The sequence below is a fragment of the Procambarus clarkii genome, chromosome 30 (assembly GCF_040958095.1).
Source record: "Procambarus clarkii isolate CNS0578487 chromosome 30, FALCON_Pclarkii_2.0, whole genome shotgun sequence".
Taxonomy (NCBI): domain Eukaryota; kingdom Metazoa; phylum Arthropoda; class Malacostraca; order Decapoda; family Cambaridae; genus Procambarus; species Procambarus clarkii.
In genome coordinates, this window is record NC_091179.1 from 17,651,354 (window position 1) to 17,676,358 (window position 25,005).

At 45.8% G+C, this 25,005-nt stretch overlaps 1 protein-coding gene and 1 pseudogene across 1 annotated transcript; one reads left to right on the forward strand and one right to left on the reverse strand.

The window, feature by feature from the left end:
* Positions 1-25,005, forward strand: part of LOC123765469 (uncharacterized) — a 95,484-nt pseudogene that overhangs the window by 20,085 nt on the left and 50,394 nt on the right.
* Positions 2,185-3,723, reverse strand: LOC138369933 (uncharacterized). Its single transcript, XM_069333686.1, has one exon. It carries the CDS (start codon positions 3,721-3,723, stop codon positions 2,185-2,187), a length of 1,539 nt encoding a protein of 512 aa, XP_069189787.1.

Sequence of the window (25,005 nt, forward strand, 5' to 3'; positions counted from 1 at the left end):
CACATGTGTACTTAGTGTAAACATAATTGTTTTACATGTGAATTTACACTAACTATGGATACATCAAAATATGTATAACAGTTGAGAGGCGAGACCAAAGAGCCGAAGCCTAACCCCCCCCCCCCCCCCGCAAACACAACTAGGTGAATCCTCATGTTTACCAGTTATCCGGAAGTGACAGTACCTATAGCCTATGTGACGGAAGTACAAATATATATATATAATGATGTAGACAAAAACGTCAGGTTTTGTATATAATTAATTTCGTAAATGGCTTGAGAGAAAAGGCAACAATCAAACCACCTTTCACTGGTCCTGGTGTAGTACCTATTTTAAGATTGCGTATATTAGGCCTAGGGTTATTTATTTAGGAGTAGGTCGGGTTAGGTTTGTGATTTTCAAATAGTTTTTAAATTCTTAAGAATTCCAATAGTACAGAACGTGTACTTTTTTGTTTGGGTGGGAACAATAGGACATACTTTGTACATTCCATCCAGATCCATTAAAATTATTTTTAACAAAGCCTAATTTTCACCGGGACTGTTATTGATAATTCTAGTGAAACTGGAAGCAAGAGCTGTCAGCCTACCTCAGCTAGGCTGCTCCTAGCAACTCATTTTATGAGTTGTGTAAGTCTCGTAGGATGGGTTGCATGCTCCGTTTAAGGATTTGTATTATTAAATGGTAACATTTAGCTAATACAGACGGGAGTCTAACACCCGACCCAACACTATTCACAATTCTCACGAGGCTTCACAAAGAGAATTTTTGTTAACCCTCCATAGAAGTTCGAGGGATTTTTGTTTACCCTCCATACAGGCACAAAAGATTTTTTTAACCCTCAATACAAGCACGAGGGACTTTTTTGTATAAAGCCCAAACCTGTCCATTGCTCCCCGTCCTGACGTCACACGTAAACAAACCAGCCGCCGTGAAGGGGATTGCAATAATTCCATTAATATTATTGTTGTTCAGTCTACACAAGGGACTTGAACGACTCTCGCTTTTGGTTCGTTAGTTTGTTTTTTAAGGGCCAATAGTGGGGGGGGGGGGCCGAGGGTGATCGCCAGGGCCCTTGTGTTGCTGCTCCGTGGCCGGGCTCCGCCGTGCTGGAAGCGGAAACACAACACATCTCCCGAAGGACTACTGTTAGTTTCCAGGTACCGCGTATGGGTTTAGCTGCCTCTTCCGCGTCACCGCCTTCCAGGAATAACATGCCAAAGTGCTCTGCTCCTCCGGTTCATTTAGATCGATGAAGATTTGGCCAGCCAAGAGGTGGCAAGGGCATGAATAGCCCCATATTCCTCCGGTTCGATTGATTGATAAAGATTAAGCCACCCAAGAGGTGGCACGGGCATGAATAGCTCGTAAGTGGTGGCCCTTTTGAATCATAACCAGTATCGGTAGATGATACTGTAGATCTGTGGAGGTGCGACTGCACCCTGCATGACAGGAGATGTCTCCCCCCCCCCCCTCCGGTTCATTTATGGGCGTGTAATATACGTTGAGGTTACGGGCTATTCATGCCCGTGCCACCTCTTGGGTGGCTTAATCTCCATCAATCAATACGTGGAGGGTTTACTCCTCGGCATCCTTGTGGCAGGGAAGTGCGAGCACTCGGTCTTGCAGGTGGTGTAAACAGTTTACACTCGGACCCCCACATGCACTACAATTTGCGGTGAGTGTATTTCACGGTTCAAAAATGGAGATTTAGCAGTAGACATAACTCCAAACTTTGCACCAGAGGAGCATAACTTGCAGAGTATAGGTATAGCGACGGTATATGTTACTCTTGCAAGCGTTGGCTCACCCTTGAGGTACCCGGACAGAAAGGCCTTCACAACGCTGTTTCCAATCTCCGCGAGATCTCTCACTTGTGGCTGTGACCTAAGCATTCAACCACAAGCCTCCCTACAAGCAAGCCCCTTTAGTGGGCCAGCCAGAGGCTTAACTCAACTAATATAATGTTGGGTTAATAACCCAAGCATAACCCTGCAAGCCCCCCAAAAAATAAGCCCTTCTTGGTGTGTTTTGGAAAGAGTTTAGCAAACTCTGCTAATTGTTCACTATGACCCAAAGAATATAAACATTTAGTGTACTGTTCCTAAACCAAATAAAATAATCTCAAAAGTATAAATTCTGCAGATTAACACAAGCCATCGTCCCTGTTCTGAAGGGAAGGAATTATGACAGGCTGAGGGAATTGGACATCACCACACTAGAGAGGAGCATAGGGGGACGTCGAATCCATAGGGGGACGTCGAATCCATAGGGGGACGTCGAATCCATAGGGGGACGTCGAATCCATAGGGGGACGTCGAATCCATAGGGGGACGTCGAATCCATATAGGGGGACGTCGAATCCATATAGGGGGACGTCGAATCCATAGGGGGACGTCGAATCCATAGGGGGACGTCGAATCCATAGGGGGACGTCGAATCCATAGGGGGACGTCGAATCCATATAGGGGGACGTCGAATCCATATAGGGGGACGTCGAATCCATAGGGGGACGTAGAATCCATAGGGGGACGTAGAATCCATAGGGGGACGTAGAATCCATAGGGGGACGTAGAATCCATAGGGGGACGTAGAATCCATAGGGGGACGTAGAATCCATAGGGGGACGTAGAATCCATAGGGGGACGTAGAATCCATAGGGGGACGTAGAATCCATAGGGGGACGTAGAATCCATAGGGGGACGTAGAATCCATAGGGGGACGTAGAATCCATAGGGGGCGTCGTATCCATAGGGGGACGTAGAATCCATAGGGGGACGTAAAATCCATTGGGGACGTCGAATCCATATAGGGGGACGTCGAATCAATATAGGGGGACGTCGAATCCATAGGGGGCGTCGAATCCATAGGGGGACGTAGAATCCATAGGGGGACGTAGAATCCATAGGGGGACGTAGAATCCATAGGGGGACGTAGAATCCATAGGGGGACGTAGAATCCATAGGGGGACGTAGAATCCATAGGGGGACGTAGAATCCATAGGGGGACGTAGAATCCATAGGGGGACGTAGAATCCATAGGGGGACGTAGAATCCATAGGGGGCGTCGTATCCATAGGGGGACGTAGAATCCATAGGGGGACGTAGAATCCATAGGGGGACGTAGAATCCATAGGGGGACGTAGAATCCATAGGGGGACGTAGAATCCATAGGGGGACGTAGAATCCATAGGGGGCGTCGTATCCATAGGGGGACGTAGAATCCATAGGGGGACGTAAAATCCATTGGGGACGTCGAATCCATATAGGGGGACGTCGAATCAATATAGGGGGACGTCGAATCCATAGGGGGCGTCGAATCCATAGGGGGACGTAGAATCCATAGGGGGACGTAGAATCCATAGGGGGACGTAGAATCCATAGGGGGACGTAGAATCCATAGGGGGACGTAGAATCCATAGGGGGACGTAGAATCCATAGGGGGACGTAGAATCCATAGGGGGACGTAGAATCCATAGGGGGGGACGTAGAATCCATAGGGGGACGTAGAATCCATAGGGGGACGTAGAATCCATAGGGGGACGTAGAATCCATAGGGGGACGTAGAATCCATAGGGGGACGTAGAATCCATAGGGGGACGTAGAATCCATAGGGGGCGTCGTATCCATAGGGGGACGTAGAATCCATAGGGGGACGTAGAATCCATAGGGGGACGTAGAATCCATAGGGGGACGTAGAATCCATAGGGGGCGTCGTATCCATAGGGGGACGTAGAATCCATAGGGGGACGTAAAATCCATTGGGGACGTCGAATCCATATAGGGGGACGTCGAATCAATATAGGGGGACGTCGAATCCATAGGGGGCGTCGAATCCATAGGGGGCGTCGAATCCATAGGGGGACGTAGAATCCATAGGGGGACGTAGAATCCATAGGGGGACGTAGAATCCATAGGGGGACGTAGAATCCATAGGGGGACGTAGAATCCATAGGGGGACGTAGAATCCATAGGGGGACGTAGAATCCATAGGGGGACGTAGAATCCATAGGGGGACGTAGAATCCATAGGGGGACGTAGAATCCATAGGGGGACGTAGAATCCATAGGGGGACGTAGAATCCATAGGGGGCGTCGTATCCATAGGGGGACGTAGAATCCATAGGGGGACGTAAAATCCATTGGGGACGTCGAATCCATATAGGGGGACGTCGAATCAATATAGGGGGACGTCGAATCCATAGGGGGCGTCGAATCCATAGGGGGACGTAGAATCCATAGGGGGACGTAGAATCCATAGGGGGACGTAGAATCCATAGGGGGACGTAGAATCCATAGGGGGACGTAGAATCCATAGGGGGACGTAGAATCCATAGGGGGACGTAGAATCCATAGGGGGACGTAGAATCCATAGGGGGACGTAGAATCCATAGGGGGACGTAGAATCCATAGGGGGACGTAGAATCCATAGGGGGACGTAGAATCCATAGGGGGACGTAGAATCCATAGGGGGCGTCGAATCCATAGGGGGACGTAGAATCCATAGGGGGGGGGGACGTAGAATCCATAGGGGGACGTAGAATCCATAGGGGGCGTCGAATCCATAGGGGGACGTAGAATCCATAGGGGGACGTCGAATCCATAGGGGGACGTAGAATCCATAGGGGGACGTAGAATCCATAGGGGGACGTCGAATCCATAGGGGGACGTCGAATCCATAGGGGGACGTCGTATCCATAGGGGGACGTCGAATCCATAGGGGGACGTCGTATCCATAGGGGGACGTAGAATCCATAGGGGGACGTCGAATCCATAGGGGGACGTAGAATCCATAGGGGGACGTAAAATCCATTGGGGACGTCGAATCCATATAGGGGGACGTCGAATCCATATAGGGGGACGTCGAATCCATATAGGGGGCGTCGAATCCATAGGGGGCGTCGTATCCATAGGGGGACGTAGAATCCATAGGGGGACGTAAAATCCATTGGGGACGTCGAATCCATATAGGGGGACGTCGAATCCATATAGGGGGACGTCGAATCCATAGGGGGCGTCGAATCCATAGGGGGGGGGACGTCGAATCCATAGGGGGCGTCGAATCCATAGGGGGGGGGGACGTCGAATCCATAGGGGGCGTCGAATCCATAGGGGGGGGGGCGTCGAATCCATAGAGGCCATAATATCAGTTGACAAGGAATATATTATCTCCAGGAGAAATATATACTCGTTCTGACATGAAAGACAAAATACAGCTTGTAGCGGGGACACGTAAGGGCAGAAATACAATGGAGAGAGGGAGCGTGAACCCGACTGTTGTGAACAGCATAACAGAGAATGAGAGAGAGGGGAGAGGGCAGAGAATGTTTTTTTTTTTTTTTTTTATCTTCTCTACCTTCACCTTCTAATTGTTCTCCGCCCCCCCCCCAGCCCCAGTCTAATACATTCCAATGATAGGAATGTAAATTCTTTAATATCACCGTTAAAGAATGTCAGTTGTAACATATTTGTCGAGTTGTGACGTCAGAAGCTGGATTTATTTGGCCGAAAATAAAGTTTTCGTAACAATCCGGTCAATCCGGAGGGAAACAGATATATAAAATATTCGAAATGGTGAATATTGGTTTGTACCAACGTTTGTATATACACTGAATACGATGACCCAACACACCAGAAGATTAGACGACGACGACGACGTTTTGGTCCAGGACGGACCGTTCACAATCGACTTGAGAATGGTCCAGGACGGACCGAAACGTCGTCGTCCCCTCACCTTCCAGTGTGTGGTCTGGTCAACATGGAGGGGTGTGTTTGTGTGTGAAGGAACACGGGGGCCCAATTTGGTGCACAGTGGCAGTTATCTCACAACGATCCCTAGGCTAAAGCTGTACTAGTGACTAGCCTGCTGGTTGACTCCGGGGTGGGTAGGGGGGGAAGGACTCCTGGTGGGAGGAGTGAGGGAACCAGGGGGTGAAGGGGTAGATGACGGTGTCTCCCATAGGGTCGTGGGGTGACTCTCCTACCCCCTCCCTCCGGCCCCATGGGTGGTATTCCAGTAATGTGTGTTGTATAGGGCCCGGCTGACATTGCGTCACCTCAATTAATCATCCGGGAGTGGAGGTCAGAATTGTTGGGTGACGGCGCTGGCTGGTGCCTAGTGTAGGGGGTGTCCCCTTGCTGTCACCGCCAGTGTGGCCGCTGGGGCGTCCTCTCACTCTAAGACTCGGGTCCACAAACATGTCTGAAAAGGTTACGATGTGTTCTTCCTGTGAGCGGAGAGATTATGGCTTTATATACCTGTCTGGGGGTCTTAGAATCAGACTAAAAGTTGTCGCATCCAGCTCCTTAAAATGCGAGATAACATCGCGTGCTCCCAGTCAAAGCCAGTTTACCGTAACCTCTGGAGTACCACATGTAGAGGCTTGTATTGTCACAGGTATAGGTGGTAGACTGGTCAGCGCCTCAGGGGGTCAAAGGGCCTCGTGGCAGCGATACAAGGGGCCTCTCTCACCCGTCTTGGGCAGTTCGTCGGGCCCTCTCGTGTCCCGCGTCGGGCCAACATGCCCTCTCCTAACCTACCAGAGGACCCAAAACAGAAAATGGGACGATAATGTCAATGTCGCGAGCCGCTAACCATTTACTAGTACAATTTTTTGGCCTTAGGTAGCGTATACGTCAAAAATGCGACGTTCTGTTAGGACAGTTTGACAACCTAGTGTGTGGTGCGTGAGTACTCACCAAATTGTGCTTGCAGGGGTTGAGCTCTGGCTCTTTGGTCCCGCCTCTCAACTGTCAATCAACTGATACAAATGTCTGTATGATGTATGAATGTCTGTACTGATGAGTGTTTACCTATCATTGCCTCCAGGGAAGTAAGGTCTACCTCTTTATGCCTCGCCTACTAGTTACGTTCTAGCTAGTTACTAGTTATATTAACGTTCGAATTTTAGTCTGGCCTGAAAGTCGTGGATGGAGATGGCTTCGGACCTCCTGCATGGGGGGTACGAATATGTTTCTTACTTGCGAGTTTCCGGCTTCACCTGTGTTCTCTTGAGCCAACTTGGTCCCAGTGGAGAGGCTTAGACGAAGTTGTCTTAAGGTCCTCGGTGTTCTGTGATCATATTGCCTGGTTCTTCTCCTCCTCCTCCAGGGTGGCCAGGTCTGGTTCCCTTAGTCCTTCCTCGTAGCTTAACCCTCTTAGTTCCGGCACTAATCCTGTTAAAAACTTTTGTACTTGTTGAAATTTGGTGCGTGTGCTTGCGCGCGCGCGCGGTGTTTGTGGGGGTTGAGTTTTAGCTCACAGGCTCCATCTTGTATAGGTTGGGCGTTCGATGCGACGGCTCATTTTCATGGGTCTAATTTGGAGTGGTTTTCTCTAACCAGAAGCGGTGGATGGATGGGTGAGGTTGATCAAGGTGGATGAATATCTGCATATTTAGCTACTAAGTGAACAGAAGCATCAGTTGTCGGGGAATGTCTCGCTGTTTGTCATTCCCGAGGCCTGAACCCGAGTCCCTCGGTTGGGAGCAGAATACGTAGACCACTATGCTACAGGATCCCTTGTTCTCAATGAAATTTGAAATTACTGTATGGTGCAAAAAAAAAAAAAATAGATTATTTTAGTAAGGTTCGTCCGATTGTGTTCTTTGAGGGACCTAATAACTCAGCCCGTCCTCCAAACAAAGATCCAAAAGTGATTCCACCCACCCGCCAAACCCCCTGTTTATGAATGAAAAGCGGTTTACACACGAATCACAACTGCTGACGTTCGAACATATCCGGAACAAGTGCTTCACTGACGAATTTTGTTCGAACCACAACGCTGTAAATGCTTCACCCACGTACTACAAATACAAATAATCGCTAACAGAACCTAAACACCTGACCTAACCTAACCTATACCTATTTATACACAATATGCTAATATATTATAATATTAATTTATATTTGAGAAAATTCCCGTTTTGAATGAACAGCATGTTAAAATTTATGAATGCGTCTGTGGGGTTGACCGCTGAATGTAATGGACTTGAGTCGAGGACGGGTTGAATAACTGTACATATTGACCACTGACCAGACCACACACTAGAAGGTGAAGGGACGACGACGTTTCGGACCGTCCCGGACCATTCTCGCAATCGACTTGAGAATGGTCCAGGAATCGTCCTGGACCGACGTTTCGATCTAGGACGGACCGAAACGTCGTCGTCCCTTCACCTTCTAGTGTATGGTCTGGTCAACATTCTTCAGCCACGTTATTGTGACTCATCGCCTGCATATTGACCACTTTGGGTGCTGGTGGCAGTATTGTCCTCCTCGGGGCAGGGAGGAGTCGCTGTCGTGCTTGTTACGTGACATAGTTGGGTCGTTACCTCTGTGGTGACGGCTCTCACCATCACCACCGTCATTATTACCACTATCGCCATCATTATCACTATCGTCGCCACCATCACCATCTCCCACCCTCGCCTGTCTTTATTCTTCGTATTGTTGCCAAATTGTTATAACCAGCGAATGTGTGTGTTCAGTGGTCTGAACGAACATTTTGGTGGGAGGAACTGAATAACTGTCGCCTTGTTGACAGGTGAGTGTTGACGGTAGGCCGATAACTGTCGCCTTGTTGACAGTGGACAGGAGTGTGGTGACGGGGTGACCCACTGGCCAGGGGGGGGTGGACATGTATTTCTTTCTTGTCTCAATAATGTTGGGATCGAACTGTTGACAACCCAACACATTTAATTTAGGTTTATTCTGAATGTTTATCCTAATGCTTCGTTGTACTACAACGGCGTACATGTATCTGAACAGGTGTCAGCCTCAGCCGGACCTGTTGTCAGGTGCGACACACTTTGTGCTGAGGTCTGACAAAGGACAAGAAAATAAGATGGTATAAAACTTCATCATGGATATATTGTGATATATCTCTAATCACCTTATATACAATATTTTACATGTATATATATATGTGTGCATTGTACACAAGTACGGTTAAATATATATATATAGAGAGAGAGATACTACGACCATGCTACGGTCGTCTCTGGTCCGATTGATCTTCCCACTTATAAATCATCTACTTTCCTGCAATTTGTACCGCTATCAGGAAAATCAGCGCGTTGCCTCCACGCCGACCTCTAAATCTCAAAGCTGTTATCTTCCATAACTTTCAAGAACGTCGACCATGCCTCGACGTCCTCTTCCTTCATGAGGGTGGAGCACACTAACAGTTGGGTCCGTTGGTCACACATCCAAACGCGACGACAGCCTGTTGACTCAATGGAGGGGAGTAGATGTCTGTCTCTCCACATGCTCCGGCCAGCACACGTTACCTCGCCCGGTGGTTCTGATTGGCTAACAGAAATTCCCGCCACCGGACGAGCCATACCGTGCTGACCGTTAACGACCTCCATGGTTGTTAACCTCGTTCTTCCTGTAATAATGAACGTATGACTTAAATAATCGTGCCTTTATGCGATGAAATAACACGATAAGATATATCGTAACAATAAACATACTTGAACCCACTGGCCCGTCCACAAGTCCAGGAGCCAGGCTGTGGTCGAGGACCAGAGAGGCAGTTCTTCTTGAATATGGCTTTTAATATTTGTGAGGCGAGAGGGAGAGTGGGAGAGAGGGTAAGTGAGAGGAGGAGGAGGGAGATGATGGGAAGTGAAGACAGTGGGAGAGAGAGGAGAGATTGATTGATGATTAAGCCACCCCAAGAGGGGACAAGGGAGTTGATTAGCCCGTATAGGTGGTAGATGTTTGGAGTGTGATCAGAGGGAAGAGAAAAGAGGTCTTAAGAACGAAAGAGGGAATGAGAAAGAAGTAAAAGGAATGAGAGGTTGGGCAGGTCTCATTGTTGTACCTCTTGAAGAGTCCTCATGTCTTGAGAGAGAGAGAGAGAGAGAGAGAGAGAGAGAGAGAATGAGCAAAGCAGAATTCTTTCTTGAAACTAAGACTAGGGGTTTATTACGAAGGGGAAGCGGCGTGCCAGAGCCTTCATATGGTCTGGTGACAGGATTTTCACGTGTATCAACGTGTTGAAGTCGCACCCTGTGTCGGTGTGATGAATCTCTTGATTCATCACACCTCTCCCACTCCCTCGAGCATCATCTCTTATGTGCCATCATATCTTCCCCCCCCCCCTCAACACTTTCTGGTATGTGCCCCATCAAATTTCCCCCTTCCTCCCATCTGTCCCTTGTCGCAGTCTCATTAGCAGAACGTCCCAACCTTGAACCATAATGCCTTCCCTTTTATCCATTACAACCCCTCCCCCCCCCCTCCCATTCCCCTCCGTATTCCAGCTGTCATTCTCCCATCACACGCGTCCTCTTTCATCCTCCCCCATCCATACTTCTATCCTCCATAGTTACCCACTACCTTAACCGTCTGGCTGCTATCCATCCTTCTGACATAGTACTGGTAATGCTGGGCTGGTAGGGAGAGAGGGATGCTGGGCTGGTAGGGGGGGGGGGATACTTAAGCTTGCTTGTAAATGTAAAATGTAAAACGTGGAAATGAATAATTGCATTAAGCTAAAGCTGTGGATTTCAACTTTATCCTCCCGTGTAGACTTTAATCATTCTTTTGTGTATCCCCGTAATTTATAACTAAAAAAAATCAGAAAATGTCATTTATATTTGTTAACAGCTTAAATTAATTGGTAACTAATTACTTACGTAATGTTTCCATAAGCATCTACAACTTTTTTTTTGCATTGTCTATCAATGTCACATTCACCTGTGGTTGTGCAGTGTTAATTTCCAGGCTAATGTGCCGAGTTTTAATGTACGAAAACTACGCAATTAACCGTCTTTAGAAAATATTTCGCACAAAATGCAGCAAAACTAATGGAAAAGTTTGCAGCTGTTGTCTCTTAAGTTGTTTTAAACAACCTGTCCTCAGGGAGGGAATATGCTCACGGGAATGGGTTGAGAACTACATAATTCGTGCTATTATCTACTCTATAAATAAATAACTAATAAATAAATACATTTTTATTCAAGTAAGGTACATACATACAAGGTAAGATACAAAGTTGATGGATTTATAGATAGAGCTAGTACATACAATGCCTAAAGCCACTAGTACGCAAAGCGTTTCGGGCAAGCTATCTATGGTTAATTTAGGTTAAAGTTTGATTAGGTTAGGTTAGGCTTCATTACGTTTGGTTACGTTAATACTGCGTGTTATTGACGATAATGTGAAATATGGAATTCAGTGTACCGAAAATTTCATTTACAGAAAACCAAATTCTTGAAAGAAACGTTTTCAGCATACTTTTTTATATTTTAAACCAATTATTTATAATACAATAAAGTTATTACTTGAAAAATAATCTGTTTAGGACAAAGGTTCACTTGCCAATTTACATATAGACAATTACTAGAACCGCAAGATGATCTCAGACCATCACAAATATCTAGATAACTCTCCAGGTGGCATGAGGAGGGGTTGTATTTTCTCATGGTAATGGATTTGCTCTGATTGATAAAGATTAAGCCACACAAGAGGCGGCACGGGCATGAATAGCCCGTAAATTTGCTCTGACGGGCTCGTTTTTAAATATTACCAATAAGGGAATTGATAAGGTGGTTGGTTGTGCCTCTGGTACCGTAGCCTAGCCGGGCGGAGGAGCAGTATTGGCTAAACCACATCGAAGTTTGGCTTCCATATTCCATCGAGGTCTTATTTTAGAAATTCATGAGAAGTAAGCTGGAAAAATGCAGTCACACAACTTTGTTGGCGGGAAAAGTTAGAGAGCGAAGAGCTTCCTCTGCGAGATGTGGGGGGGGGGAGAGACTAGGCTACCAGACACCACACACTAGAAGGTGAAGGGACGACGACGTTTCGGTCCGTCCTGGACCATTCTCAAGTCGATTGTGTAACCCTCTGCAGTTACCTTTCTTCTTATGTTCTCGGTGTATGATAAGAGCTGCACGATGTATCGGATTCCTTCTTGACTCTACGGTTGAAGAACTTTTGCATGTAGATCAGAAACTCTTTGAGACAACCACGGGACCTCTTGTGTGATACAAGTGTCGCGTGACAATAAAATGTATCCACGTGACCATTAATATGTATTCAGGGACGAGTCTGAACAGCCTGGCATTAAGAGCAATTGACTTAGTTGACTGATGGACGCGCAAATATTCATGTAGGAGGGGGGGGGGCGGCTAGCGGCTGAGTAGACGGCTTTCTAGTGTAATCCTAAAGGCACGAGTTCGATTACCGACCGAGGCAACACATGGGTAGTTTCTTTCACCCTGGTGCATCTGTTCACCTAGCAGTAAATTGGTACCTGGGAGTTACAGCTGCTACGGGCTGCTCCCTGGGGATGTGTGTGTGCGTGTCTGTGAGCGTGCGTGCGTGTGAGAGCACCGTGTACCAATAATGTCTGTAAGCGAACCGGTGTTCGAGCATGTTAATAAGAGTGCAAATATGTGACCTGGTATGTGAGTATATAACCCAATATGTGAGTATATGGCCCGGTATGTAGTGTGCGTGTGTGTGTGTGTGTGTGTGTCATTGGTTGGGGGGTCGCTATCTTGCCCGTGTTCTTGCATACAGTTTGTTTGTTTTTACAGTCCAGCATTCCAGTAAAGTTTTCCTTTTGTTTACCTGTGTGTGTCAGTCAAACTGTAACTGTTTAATCATTGTAGAATTAGAATATCTATCGTTAAATCTACTTCCGCCCTGCGTTTGGTATCCACGATAACCTCAAACCCCATTTATAATTTACACGGATCGTTAACCACATGTTTTTGTTATCGTAGCACAACTTAAGACTTGTGGTCACCTGCTTAGTGAATCCTAAATGGCTTTTGACATTGATATCCTTCGTTTGTTTGATATCTTTTGTTAATCTTAAAGTTCTCTCTCTTATACATTTCATATTATCCAACATTCGTTTTGGCAAGTGTTAGTCACATCTCATTAAACCCGTATTCATTCATCGTTATGAACGGGAGTACTCGTTAACTGTCGGTTAGGCTTTGCTAACATTATCAAACTCCCCTTGTTTGGTGTTCCCGGAGGAGCCGAGTCCTTTGACATCACTCGTCACTACGAGACGTCAAAGACATCATGAATGATGTCGCTAGGATCTTGTGAATACTGCTGCATTGATAATTGTGTTGTTTGATGTGTATAAACTACAAAAGGGGTCTGATGGCAGTGCTTAGCGTTTTCTATTTATAACGCCTTCAGTTTCTTTCACTAATTCATTTTTAATATCGTTGACATGTTTCCCCGTAAGGATTAACTAGAAACACGTTATGCAAAAGTTCACAAGGTATATAAATCTTTGCAGTTTCTCTCTCTCTCTCTTTTTCTCTTCTAGATATTATTGAAGTCGTTTGCGAGGTTGTGTACTGGACGGGTGGTAAATGTGCTCATTACACACGTGTTCTGGGGAGGGTGGTAGTGGCTTTTTCATATATATATATTACCACAGACGTGGCCACACACTTACAAATGCTAACCAGCATATATAAATTTTCTTCTGTCCTCCATGAACAGGGCTAGAGATCTGTTAAACGTATAGCTCAGTGTTTTATTGAACAATCAACCACAGGAGGTGATTGCAGTGCTAATAAATTGCTAATCTAACCTACATACAGAAATGCATAAATTCACAAATTTATGCATTGCATAAATTCACAAATTTATGCATTAAAATGCTAATCTGCCCTACATAAAGTGTTCGATGTGTCTTTTTATAATGTCATTAATGAGCGTTTACAAAGGTGAAATCCATTTGTGGGGATGTGAAGGTGGTCTATGCAGTAGAGGTTAAAGGCACCAACGGGGGAAGCATCAACAGATGTAGCCCTTTCAAGCATTCACATACCTTACGGGGCTATTCATGCCCATGCCACCTACTGGTTGGCTTAATCTGAATCAATCAAGCCTTCATAAGAACATAAGAATAAAGTTCTTATGTTCTTATGAAGGCTTGATTGATTCAGATTAAGCCAACCAGGAGGTGGCACGGGCATGAATAGCCCTTCATATACGAACTCGATGCCCCTGATGAACAAAGCCTAACCTAAACCGGTTTATTCTGAACCAGCTCGTGTGAATACCAATGGAGGACAAAAAAAAACGAGAATGATTAATTTCCAGACGCCACGTGGAGGCCGCTTCCGCCCCCCCCCCCATGCATTAACAATCATTCTGGGTCGTACGCCTAATGGTTCTCCTCCACCTGAGGAACTCGTACGGAATTCCACCGCTGCCAAACTTTGCATCCACGACTTGGCTTACATGTTCCCGAAGTCGTAAAAGTAAGCGATATTGAAAGCTCGGAGTTTATAAATTAGTTTGGTTTTGTTAGGCAAGTTTGTCTCTCAGAGCTGGCGAGCGAATACACGTCTGTCTGTCAATGTTATGTATAATATGATGCCGTTGGCGGAACAAATGTGTAGGCCTGCGTTATTGTTGTGTAGGCCTGCATTGTGTGTAGGCCTGCACTAAATATGGGTTATCAACATGCTTATTGCTTGTTTCAAGGATCCATAAGCTGTACCAATTTAGCTATTGGCTAAGGGGGCTGGGGTCCGGATAGAAGCAATATTAATCCCCATTAACATTCACTCATGGGGGAATGTTAATGGCGGGGATTAATGTTAATAATTTATAAGACGAGAAACCACCAGTATTATTGTTGTTCTTCTAGACAAGTGCATGTCGGCATGCGCAGCTGTCCAGGGTGTTGACATTTGCTCCCAAAGTTACTTACACCGCCAATGTTTATTTTTGTCAAATATTCCACCGTCTATTTCTGGTATTGTGGCGTGTATGAGGCTTGTGGCGTGTATGAGGCTTGTGGCGTGTATGAGGCTCGTGGTATGTATGTTTATTGTATGTTAAACACGCCTCTCCTCCCTCCACTTAGAAGAAGCAATAAATCTGAGCACTTTAATGTATTTATACATTATCAAGGCATTCCAACTAATGTATTTATAAATTATCAAGGCATTCCTAGACTGAAATTCAGGGGAGCGCTCTGAGTTATATTTGTGACGGCAGTGATATTAGAACCTGTCAAGAGAATCGGGATATGGAATTTTTTAATATTTTTTTTAGCGGAAATGAGATGTGATGTGATGTGTGAGGGGAAAGTTTGGTGCTGATTATAGCAATGATGCTTTAATTAGCCTGTCATAGTTCATCATGATAGGTGGTGGTGGAAACGGGGTTCAGGAATTATATTGATTGGTTAGTTCATTTGTAACTGTCTGTCTCACTAGCTCTGTGTCTCTGGCTGTCTGTCTCGGGCCGGTTGTCTGTCTGGCTGTGTCTCCCTGTCTCTGTCTCCCTGTCTAAAACCCTTCATTATGCGAGATCACCAAACTATTTAAAATGAAGCGGTATTTATGCAAATTATGATTAAGGGTGGAATGTTGAGGGGAAAAAATCGCATTCTGAGAATGATTTATGGAAGAGGGTGATGAGATAAAGAGTACTGTAGGGGGTGTGTAGGGTATAGGGGGTGCAGGCAGGCTAGGGCAAGAGTCTGAGGCGCTGATGCAAAGTGTATGGTCCCACCCACCTGTTGGTGTTGGCTGCCAGTCACATCTACCTGTTGGGCACTACCAATCAGCTATCGGTTTCTGGTGCCCCATCAGGTGTTAGATCACAATTACTGTCGTGTCTACACCCAGAGTCGTTAGATTTCTGTAGTTGAGTCTTTAAGCTTTAATAGTACCCCCCTCCCCTTCACATCTCCATGTTCTCATTACTCTACATTTGCCAAGGTAGAACTAGTAGCCATGTCTAACCTAACTCAACCCAGCCTAGTAGTTTCTTCAGATGATCCCAAGATGGACTGTAGTTCTCAGTCCTGGCCATTCTGTAGTCCACTTGTTAGCACAATCAGCTACCATCCCACTAGATCACAGATTCCCCTGCAGAACGGAAAGTTTGAGCAAGTTTTCTTAAACCTGTTACCGCTGTTTACCTCGCAGTAAATTGGTGTCTGGGAGTTGGGCAACTTTTGTGGGTTGCGTCCTGCGGAGGGTCGGTTATTGGCCTAAGGTGACCTGACCTAGACGACGGGAAACTAAACAATAGCATGTAGTATAGATATTTGGGTCACTCAGAGATGAGGAATGCTATAGGTCCAAAGGACCTGTTATTTTGTCTCGTCCTCTGTTCTAGTTCTCTCCTCTCTCTCCGTGTCCTCTCTCTCTCCGTGTCCTCTCTCTCTCCGTGTCCTCTCTCTCTCCGTGTCCTCTCTCTCTCCGTGTCCTCTCTCTCTCCGTGTCCTCTCTCTCTCCGTGTCCTCTCTCTCTCCGTGTCCTCTCTCTCTCCGTGTCCTCTCTCTCTCCGTGTCCTCTCTCTCTCCGTGTCCTCTCTCTCTCCGTGTCCTCTCTCTCTCTCCATGTCCTCTCTCTCTCTCCATGTCCTCTCTCTCTCCGTGTCCTCTCGCTCCGTGTCCGCTCTCTCTGTGTCCTTCTTCCTCCCTGCCGTCTCCTCCCAGCCTCCCGCAGTCACCGCTGCCACCTTTAAAGGGAAAGAAGCGAAGTAGAGATGCGACCTGTTAAAGAGTTGGGCGTCCCTTCCCCGTTCCCACTGGCGGCAGTCTCCTGTCTATGATTTCCCCCGTCTATGCCTCAAATCAGTCTCCAAAAGGCAATATTACTGAAAAAAAACATATCTAAAAGCACGAACAGATTCGTTAATGCTATTTTTCGTATGACGTTTAGATATAAAATATAGGTGGTTGGACTTACCCGGGAGCGGTACTTATTTTCCAGGTTTGTTTACGTTTTTCTATTAAGATAATGGCGCCTTTGCTCGTGAACCGTGTTTACCTTTTACCGGAGCCAGACTTAAAGTTCTGGCGACTCATATTTGCTTATCCCTGAAGGCAACAGGTGAAGAGGAGTGACTGGCTGGCTCACTGATGATAAAGTATCAGTACTCTTGTTAAGGATTATTAATGGTGTATTAGGACTGGGTGCTTCATGCAACTCATACAATCACTCGTTTGAGCAAAGAAAAACAATTCAGATTTTATCCAAGCATATTATTGTATTAAAGTATTTCATGCATTATCCAAGATTATCACTATAGATGGTTTGCAAAACGTGTTTTTCAAGGCTTAGCTCCCTGTGTGTGTGTGTGTGTGTGTGTGTGTGTGTGTGTGTGTGTGTGTGTTTACTAGTTGTGTTTTTTGCGGGGGTTGAGCTTTGCTCTTTCGGCCCGCCTCTCAACTGTCAATCAACTGTTTACTAACTACTTTTTTTTTTTTCCCCACCCCACACACACACACACCCCAGGAAGCAGCCCGTGACAGCTGACTAACTCCCAGGTACCTATTTACTGCTAGGTAACAGGGGCACTTAGGGTGAAAGAAACTTTGCCCATTTGTTTCTGCCTCGTGCGGGAATCGAACCCGCGCCACAGAATTAAGAGTCCTGCGCGCTATCCACCAGGCTACGAGGCCCCCTACCCTCCTGTGTGTGTGTGTGTGTGTGTGTGTGTGTGTGTGTGTGTGTGTGTGTGTGTGTGTGTGTGTGTGTGTGTACTCGCCTAATTGTGCTTGCGGGGGTTGAGCTTTGTCTCTTTGGACCCGCCTCTCAACTGTCAATCAACTGGTGTACCGATTCCTGAGCCTACTAAGCTCTATTATATCTACATTTGAAACTATGTATGGAGTCAGCCTCCACCACATCACTGCCTAGTGCATTCCATTTATTAACTACTGACACTGAAAAAATTCTTTCTGACGCCCCTGTGGCTATTTGAGTACTCGGTTTCCACCTGTGTCCCCTTGTTAGAGTACGTGCTGTGCAATATAGTCCTTCCCTATTGTCACTTCCCCCTACCAATTTTGAATGTGGTGAGCTTGCAAAATTCTCAATTTTGAGAATTAAGGTACAAAATTTATCCCGAGTCCCACATCGGATAACTGATAAATCTGAGGTGAATCGCAGGAGTGTTAAGGCGATTACCCTAAGCCAGAGTGTGGTCGGGTCGACTGTAAGACCCTGGATCGAGGTCTCCAAAACGATTTGTACCATCGTGGCCGAGTCGGTTCAGGCCACGATGGTGTCGGGGGGAATCAAACCCTCGTGATTCAGTGTCCAGTGAGCATCTCAGATTCGCTGCTCAGCAGTCCGTGAATGCATACAAATCGAGTCGCCTATATTCCCATTAAAGCACATTGATTTTGACGCTGCTGTCGCTAGCATTCAAGTCAAGGGGGGGGGGGGGTAAGGGGGGCGGGGTTACGCCAGACGGGACCAGCCTGCATCCCCTTACTAATTCCAACATTCGTATGAAATCGAATATTCCAGCCTAGAGGCGAGTTACAGCCCCGCTCATGTGCCAGGTAAGTCCACTACGGGCTCGCCATAGCCCGTGCTACTTTGGGACTTTTGTTCTAAGTAGCTGAATCTAAAACAACAACAACAATCTAGAGGTTAAGAGCAGCCCTCATTTGATATTAATGACAGAAACAGTAAAAAAAAATTCTTTGCTTAATTATTCTTAATCTTTTTCTCTTCTTTGTCCTGCCTTTGCTCAATTATTGATATCTTTCTCTTCTCTCTCTCTCTCTCTCTCTCTCTCTCTCTCTCTCTCTCTCTCTCTCTCTCTCTCTCTCTCTCTCTCTCTCTCTCTCTCTCTCTCTCTCTCTCTCTCTCTCTCTCTCAAATGGAAAAAAGAAGAGTGGAGTGTGAGGTGGAGAGGAGCGTGAGGGAGAGCCGGAGCCAGGTGTGGTTCATGATATTTGAATTATATTTTTTTTTCATTTTTGTAGCTTCCCAGGTTGAGGGGGATTATATAGACTTTCCACACGTGGGTTCCGTGAGTGGTTTGTTAAAGGGTTACATCTATACTGCACTTTGACCCGTGTGTGTGTGTGTGTGTGTGTGTGTGTGTCTGTGTGTGTGTGTGTGTGTGTGTGTGTGTGTGTGTGTGTGTGTGTGACCTGACATGTAACTGGCACTGACTTGCATGTGTGAGTGACATGTACGGGACGGGTTCTTGAGTCCTATCTTTTAGCCTCTAAATGTTTATAAGAACGTTAATAGCCTTTGGAGGATTGTTAAGGCCTGCCAATAGCCTCTGGAGGGTTGTTAAGGGCTGTCAGTAGCCTTTGGAGGGTTGTTAAGGCCTGTCAATAGCCTTTGGAGGGTTATTAAGATCACCATAATTTGATAACTGATGTAACCAGCAAGTATGCTTCACCCTGAACTTTTGTCCATAAGCGTAGTAAACTATGTATATACAGACACACGCGCGGTATACATCCCAGGATGTATACTCCTTGCCGTGCTGTATGTTTGCAATTAATAAAAAGTTGATACTTTGGTAATTTATATACATTTGATGCGGGTTTAATCGCCGTTCCCGGTTCCATATAATGTGTAACGGTTCGAATTACACACCTGGTCGCTCGTTGCAGATGTGTGCGCACATGTGTATATCCGATTATGACCGCATTACGGGATCCAGGTATTAAATGAGTCATGTGTTAACCATTCTGGCAACTGCACCCAAATTCGTGCAAATGAAAAACCTGGTAAATTTAAGAGATACTGTAGTTAGATCCAAAGTCATTTACACATTGGCGGTTTGAGTCATTAGCTCACTCGTAGATTTGGTAAATGATTTATTGGCGTAGTTAATAAATCATTTAGTAAATCTGTCGTTAATGTGAAGTTCCTGAGGGAATGAGTGATGGGTAGCGATGATTTATGTAGGGTCTCTCTGGGTCACCTCTGGAGAGGGCAGTTCCAATTTGTGCTAATTTGGTCTCAATTGGTCTCTGCTGGCTCGTCTGCCACACAGTTTCTAACACCCCCCCCCCCCCACCCCCTTTTTCCCAATTTCGCTAATTGGGGTAACTGGAGTGTGGGGTGAGATGGGGGGGGGGGGAGAATGAATGGAGGCTGGGCTGAGATTGGGGGGAAGGGGGGTGATGGAACAGCATCCTTGGCCTGTCGTGCCCATAGACTTACCAACTTACGGGCTCACCATAGCCCGTGCTACTTGGAACTTTTTGTTCCAAGTAGCGAATCTTAAACAACTTGCCAACTACGACGACGCGTCCCCAACAAACTCCAAGTTTAAAAGTGTGCCAAAACTTTGTGCCATTAAAATTTGCTCAAAATCTCGTAGCCATAAAAAAAAATTGTCCAGAAGGAGTTTATTAAAATGTTATCGTGCAATTTTGCAAAGTTGCCGTAGCAACGAGATCTTTTTCACGACGAGCAAGTCCAACCACTTGGGCTTGACGGTAGAGCGACGGTCTCGCTTCATGCAGGGCGGCGTTCAATCCCCGACCGTCCAAGTGGTTGGGGGTACCATTCCTTACCCCCGTCCCATCCCAAATCCTTATCCCGATCCCTTTCCAGTGCAATATAGTCGTAATGGCTTGGCGCTTTCCACCTGATAGTTCCCTCTTCCCTTCACGGCGAGCAATATAATTTTAAAACTACTTCTCTACAAGAAATGTAATTAATATTTCAACAAATGGTCATCAGATTGCACAATCATTTCTGGCGTTTGGTCGGGAGATAGGGAGGAAGCAATCCTTGTGGACGCGGTTCGAGCCTCTGCCGGGGTGTCTGGTGCGATCCAGGAAGGCAGGAAGTTGTGTGATCTGAATACAAGTTTCGGTATTGGAAATACACTATAAATCAAGCAGAGATCTTGGGTAATGTCTCTCTCTCTCTCTCTCTCTCTCTCTCTCTCTCTCTCTCTCTCTCTCTCTCTCTCTCTCTCTCTCTCTCTCTCTCTCTCTCTCTCTCTCTCTCTCTTCCAAATCCAAACCTTCCTCTCCTTTCTTCTTTGAGGCAAATCATCAGATTGTGGACTTAAGACAAGTCTGGTTACAAATCCCCCCCCCCGCCCCCTCTCTAACAGCATTCTCTAATCTTCTCATATTAGGAGGGAGGGATTAGTTGAGGGTGACAGGGAGGGAGGGAGGGAGGGAGACAGGAGGATTAGGAAGGTGAGGATTTAGAGGATAAATGTATGGAGGAGAAATTGAGATAATCGTTAAAGAAGTGTTCGTATAGGAGAAGTTAAGGGAGAGGGGAAAAGGTTATAGTGGGGGTGGGACGTAGGGAAGGGAAGGGAAGGGAAGGGAAGGGAGGGACAAGGGGCAAGAGAGAAAAGGTTTAAGAAGAGCGCAGCAGGAAGAAGATAGATCTAGAAAATCTGTTGCTTTTAATTAGATAATGATGTCGTTTTGAAGAAAAAAATCACTTGTGAATTTCACGCGCGTCGCCCGTGCACGCTCTCTCGCGCGCACGCTCTTGCGCCGTTTCTCTTTCACGAACGTTAAGGATTTTGCCGGATTAAGGGTGAGTTCTCCTATGGTCCACCAGCCAAGCGCGGCTGTTTTTGCCTCGCCTCGTTTTTAAAAGTCAGACGGCCCGCACTTCCTTACGCGTGGGTATTTGACTTCATTCCTCCAATAAGTCTATTTTATTTGGCGTTTGATATACGTGCATACATACGGTGCTCTGGTTCCGGCTGTCGATCACCTGGTGTACATGTTCCCGAGCCTGGACATGGTTCTGTCATATCTGTATGTGGAACTGTGTGTGGTGTCTGCCTCCACTACATCACTGCCTTGTGCAGTACATTTGTTAACTGCCCTGACGCTGACAAGCTACCTCCCCCCCCCCTCCCCCCCCTATATCTCTCTCTTTCTTTCTTTCTTTCTCTCTTTCTGTCTCTCTCTTTCTGTTTCTTTCTTTCTGTCTCTTTTTCTCTCTGTTTCTCTTTCTTTCTGTCTCTCTCTTTCTTTCTGTCTCTCCTCTGTTTTGTTTTTTCCTCTTCCCCTCCCCCCCCACCTCCCAGCAAGGTTCACTAGAGCGTGGACAATGACCCTCATTGAACGAGTGAGGCGTGTAGTCACACTTGGCCAAAACACTCCCCTATAAATTGGTCGCATTTTGTCCAACCCGACAGGGATGACCGGACACACACCAGCCTCACTCATGGTATCAACACATCACTGAAAATCCATAATTTATATAAATATGTTTCCTCTGTGTGAAGGCGTTTTGTGTAGAATACATTTTTTTAATGTTTTTAATTGGAATTTCGTACATTAGTTAACTTTGTCAATCTTATCGACGCGAGGAAAAAAATCATGGCAGTGGGGACAAGTAATTTGAATATCAGTGTGATTTTGTATGTTGATGTTATCTAGTGCATATTATTTTTCCTTTCAGAAAGTAGTAATTACTATTACATGTCGTAATGAAACCCAATTTTTTTTTCCTTAAATGTAACATTTTTAAAATTATTAGTATTATTGATGCTGTTAGGGAATATTGCTTTTGTACAAACCTTTTTGAGACGAGATACATATAGGGAAGACATATACATATGTATGTCTGTATACATATATAAATATATACATGTCTATATATACATAGACACCTATATATAGGGAGGTGTAACACTTCACATACCTTGAGTGTTGATATTGCTGCCTGGTGGAAGGGGGGGGGGAGGGGGGGGTAGTATTGACGAGTTGGGCTTGATGATGTGGTTCATGCGTGTAGCTACTATACATTGTTGTTCATATATATATATGTGTGTATATATATATATATATATATATATATATATATATATATATATATATATATATATATATATATATATGCGAACAAGCCTGAATGGTCCCCAGGACAATATGCAACTGAAAACTCACACCCCAGAAGTGAAAACTCACACCCCATATATATATATATATATATATATATATATATATATATATATATATATATATATATATATATATATATATATATATATATATGAATGAGAGTATAGCTTCCCTGAAGTTGAGATATGTGGCTCCTTTTCACACTGTAGGCAGGTGTGTGTGCTGCTCTGGGACGCTGCACCTTCCCTTTATTGCTCTCCTTTCCAAAATATGCAGACATGCTTACATATTTGTATTGACCTCTTGTTCCCGTCACGAACGTGTCTCGTCTTCTCTTCTGGCTCACTCCATCACTCTCTCTCTCTCATTTTCCCTCCCCCTCCCGCCCCTCCATCGTTCCTTCCTCCCTCTCTCCCTCCATGTTGTTATTCGGCATGTTTTACATGTCTCTCGCTGTTTTTCTGTTCCATACAAATTCTATTTCCAAATCACATAAACGTTTCTTTTACATTCTACATCAAAAAAAGTTTTTTCATTTCCTTTTTTAGTTTTTCCCAATATGTATTTATTACCATTTCTAAGTGTGGTCAATGACTAAAGGTGTGCATTGGTGTTACTGGCTGGAGGCACTTGAGGTCCATTCTCAAGTCACATTCAACTTGAGAATGGTCCAGGACGGACCGTAAAATCGTCGTCGTCCCTTCACTTTCTAGTGTGTGGTCTGGTCAACATGTTTTTTTGATGTATACAAGAGTTGTTACATTCTTGTAGAGCCACTAGTACGCGTAGCGTTTCGGGCAGGTCCCTGGAATACGATCCCCGCCGCGAAGAATCGTTGTTACAACCAAGTACACATTATACTGTTGCGTTAAACAGAGGCTACAGTTAAGGATTTGCGCCCAGTAAATCCTCCCCGGCCAGGATACGAACCCATGACAATGTTTCAGCCACGTTATTGTGACTCCTCGTCTGCACCAGATGGAGGCCTTCAGGTCAGGCCATCCCGAGTGACAAGGCTGTTGTCCTCCGGTCGATACAACGGCTTCCTGTTGCAACTACGCGCCTGTCGACCGTGATCGACGTCTCCATGAGTCGACATCTGCGTCGAAGACGACGACACCTTCGTCGGCGAGGTTCCTGGGCTGACTGATGCCTTGGTGGCCGCCATTTTGCTTCTCTAGGACGCCGGTCGTGCTAACTACGCCAGCACCGGAATATTATCATTAATAGCCTCTTGTTATTGCGGGAATTTGAGAGCCTCTGTTGCCATAGTGCCACCCTGTTATGCCGTTCTTGTTGCCATTGTTATGATCCTAGTTTTGCCATAGTCCTCGAGATGGTTGTGATCATTTATTTCTTGTAAATATTGTTTTTATACTGGAATCTACGTTTGCCAAAGAAAACAACGCAATTATTTCTTCGTGAATATTTAAAAAAATGGACATGCTATGATGGGTACTCTAGATTATCGCGGCAGGCTCGGAGCGGGTGCGCCCGTTATCCTGTTACCCAGGATAAGAGGACGGTCCTGTTATCATGGGGGAGATGCTTTCCCTTTGCGTGTGTCCTCGGCTATCCCTACCTGATCTCTCGCTTTGAACACATGCTCTCAGCCACACCCGGGGGACAGGTCGACTGGATAAATTGTGGTGATGGTTAGAGGGGAGGTGGAGTGGGTGGAGGATAGGCGTCCCTCATCCACACTACCAGTTCACATTGTGGCCTCACGCCGTCCAGGACTATCCCCCTACTATCCCCCGTAGGAATACCAGGATGCTGGTACCATCCCTGTTGTGGTTCTTCTGTGGCCTTTCAAATGCCGCTCCATCAACCAGAACCACTCAAATATTATACCCAGTATCACCCCAGTGCCACCCCAGTATCACCCCGGTGCCACCCCAGTATCACCCCGGTGCCACCCCGGTACCAGCCCTGTCACTATCCTATAACTATCCTATAACCAGTCCCGGTGACGAGAACCACAGTCAACGGTTCAGTAACTCCGGGTTATATGCTTTCCAAATTTTCTAACCGGATTTCTGAGATCTTGGAGTTCGATTCGTCCGGATTAGTCATGCCTGGATCCTTGGCAAATTTTTTTTTCAACCTTAAAGTGAATTGAATGGAGGATCTTGAAACGGTAACTTTGATATATAAGAACCATAATATTATAACAAATATAGCAAACCGCAGAAGGCCCATTGGCTCATAGGAGACAGATCCTATTTAAATATGTAAGAGTAAAAAAATTATATATGTAAGTGGATAAAAGAATTTGTGTGTTACCTGAGGGTCACTGTGGAATATAAATGGTAAGTAAATGGACAGGGAATTGTGGGGATGTTGCCAGCGGCCCAGAAGCAACAGGTCTGTAAAACTACACCAGATTCAC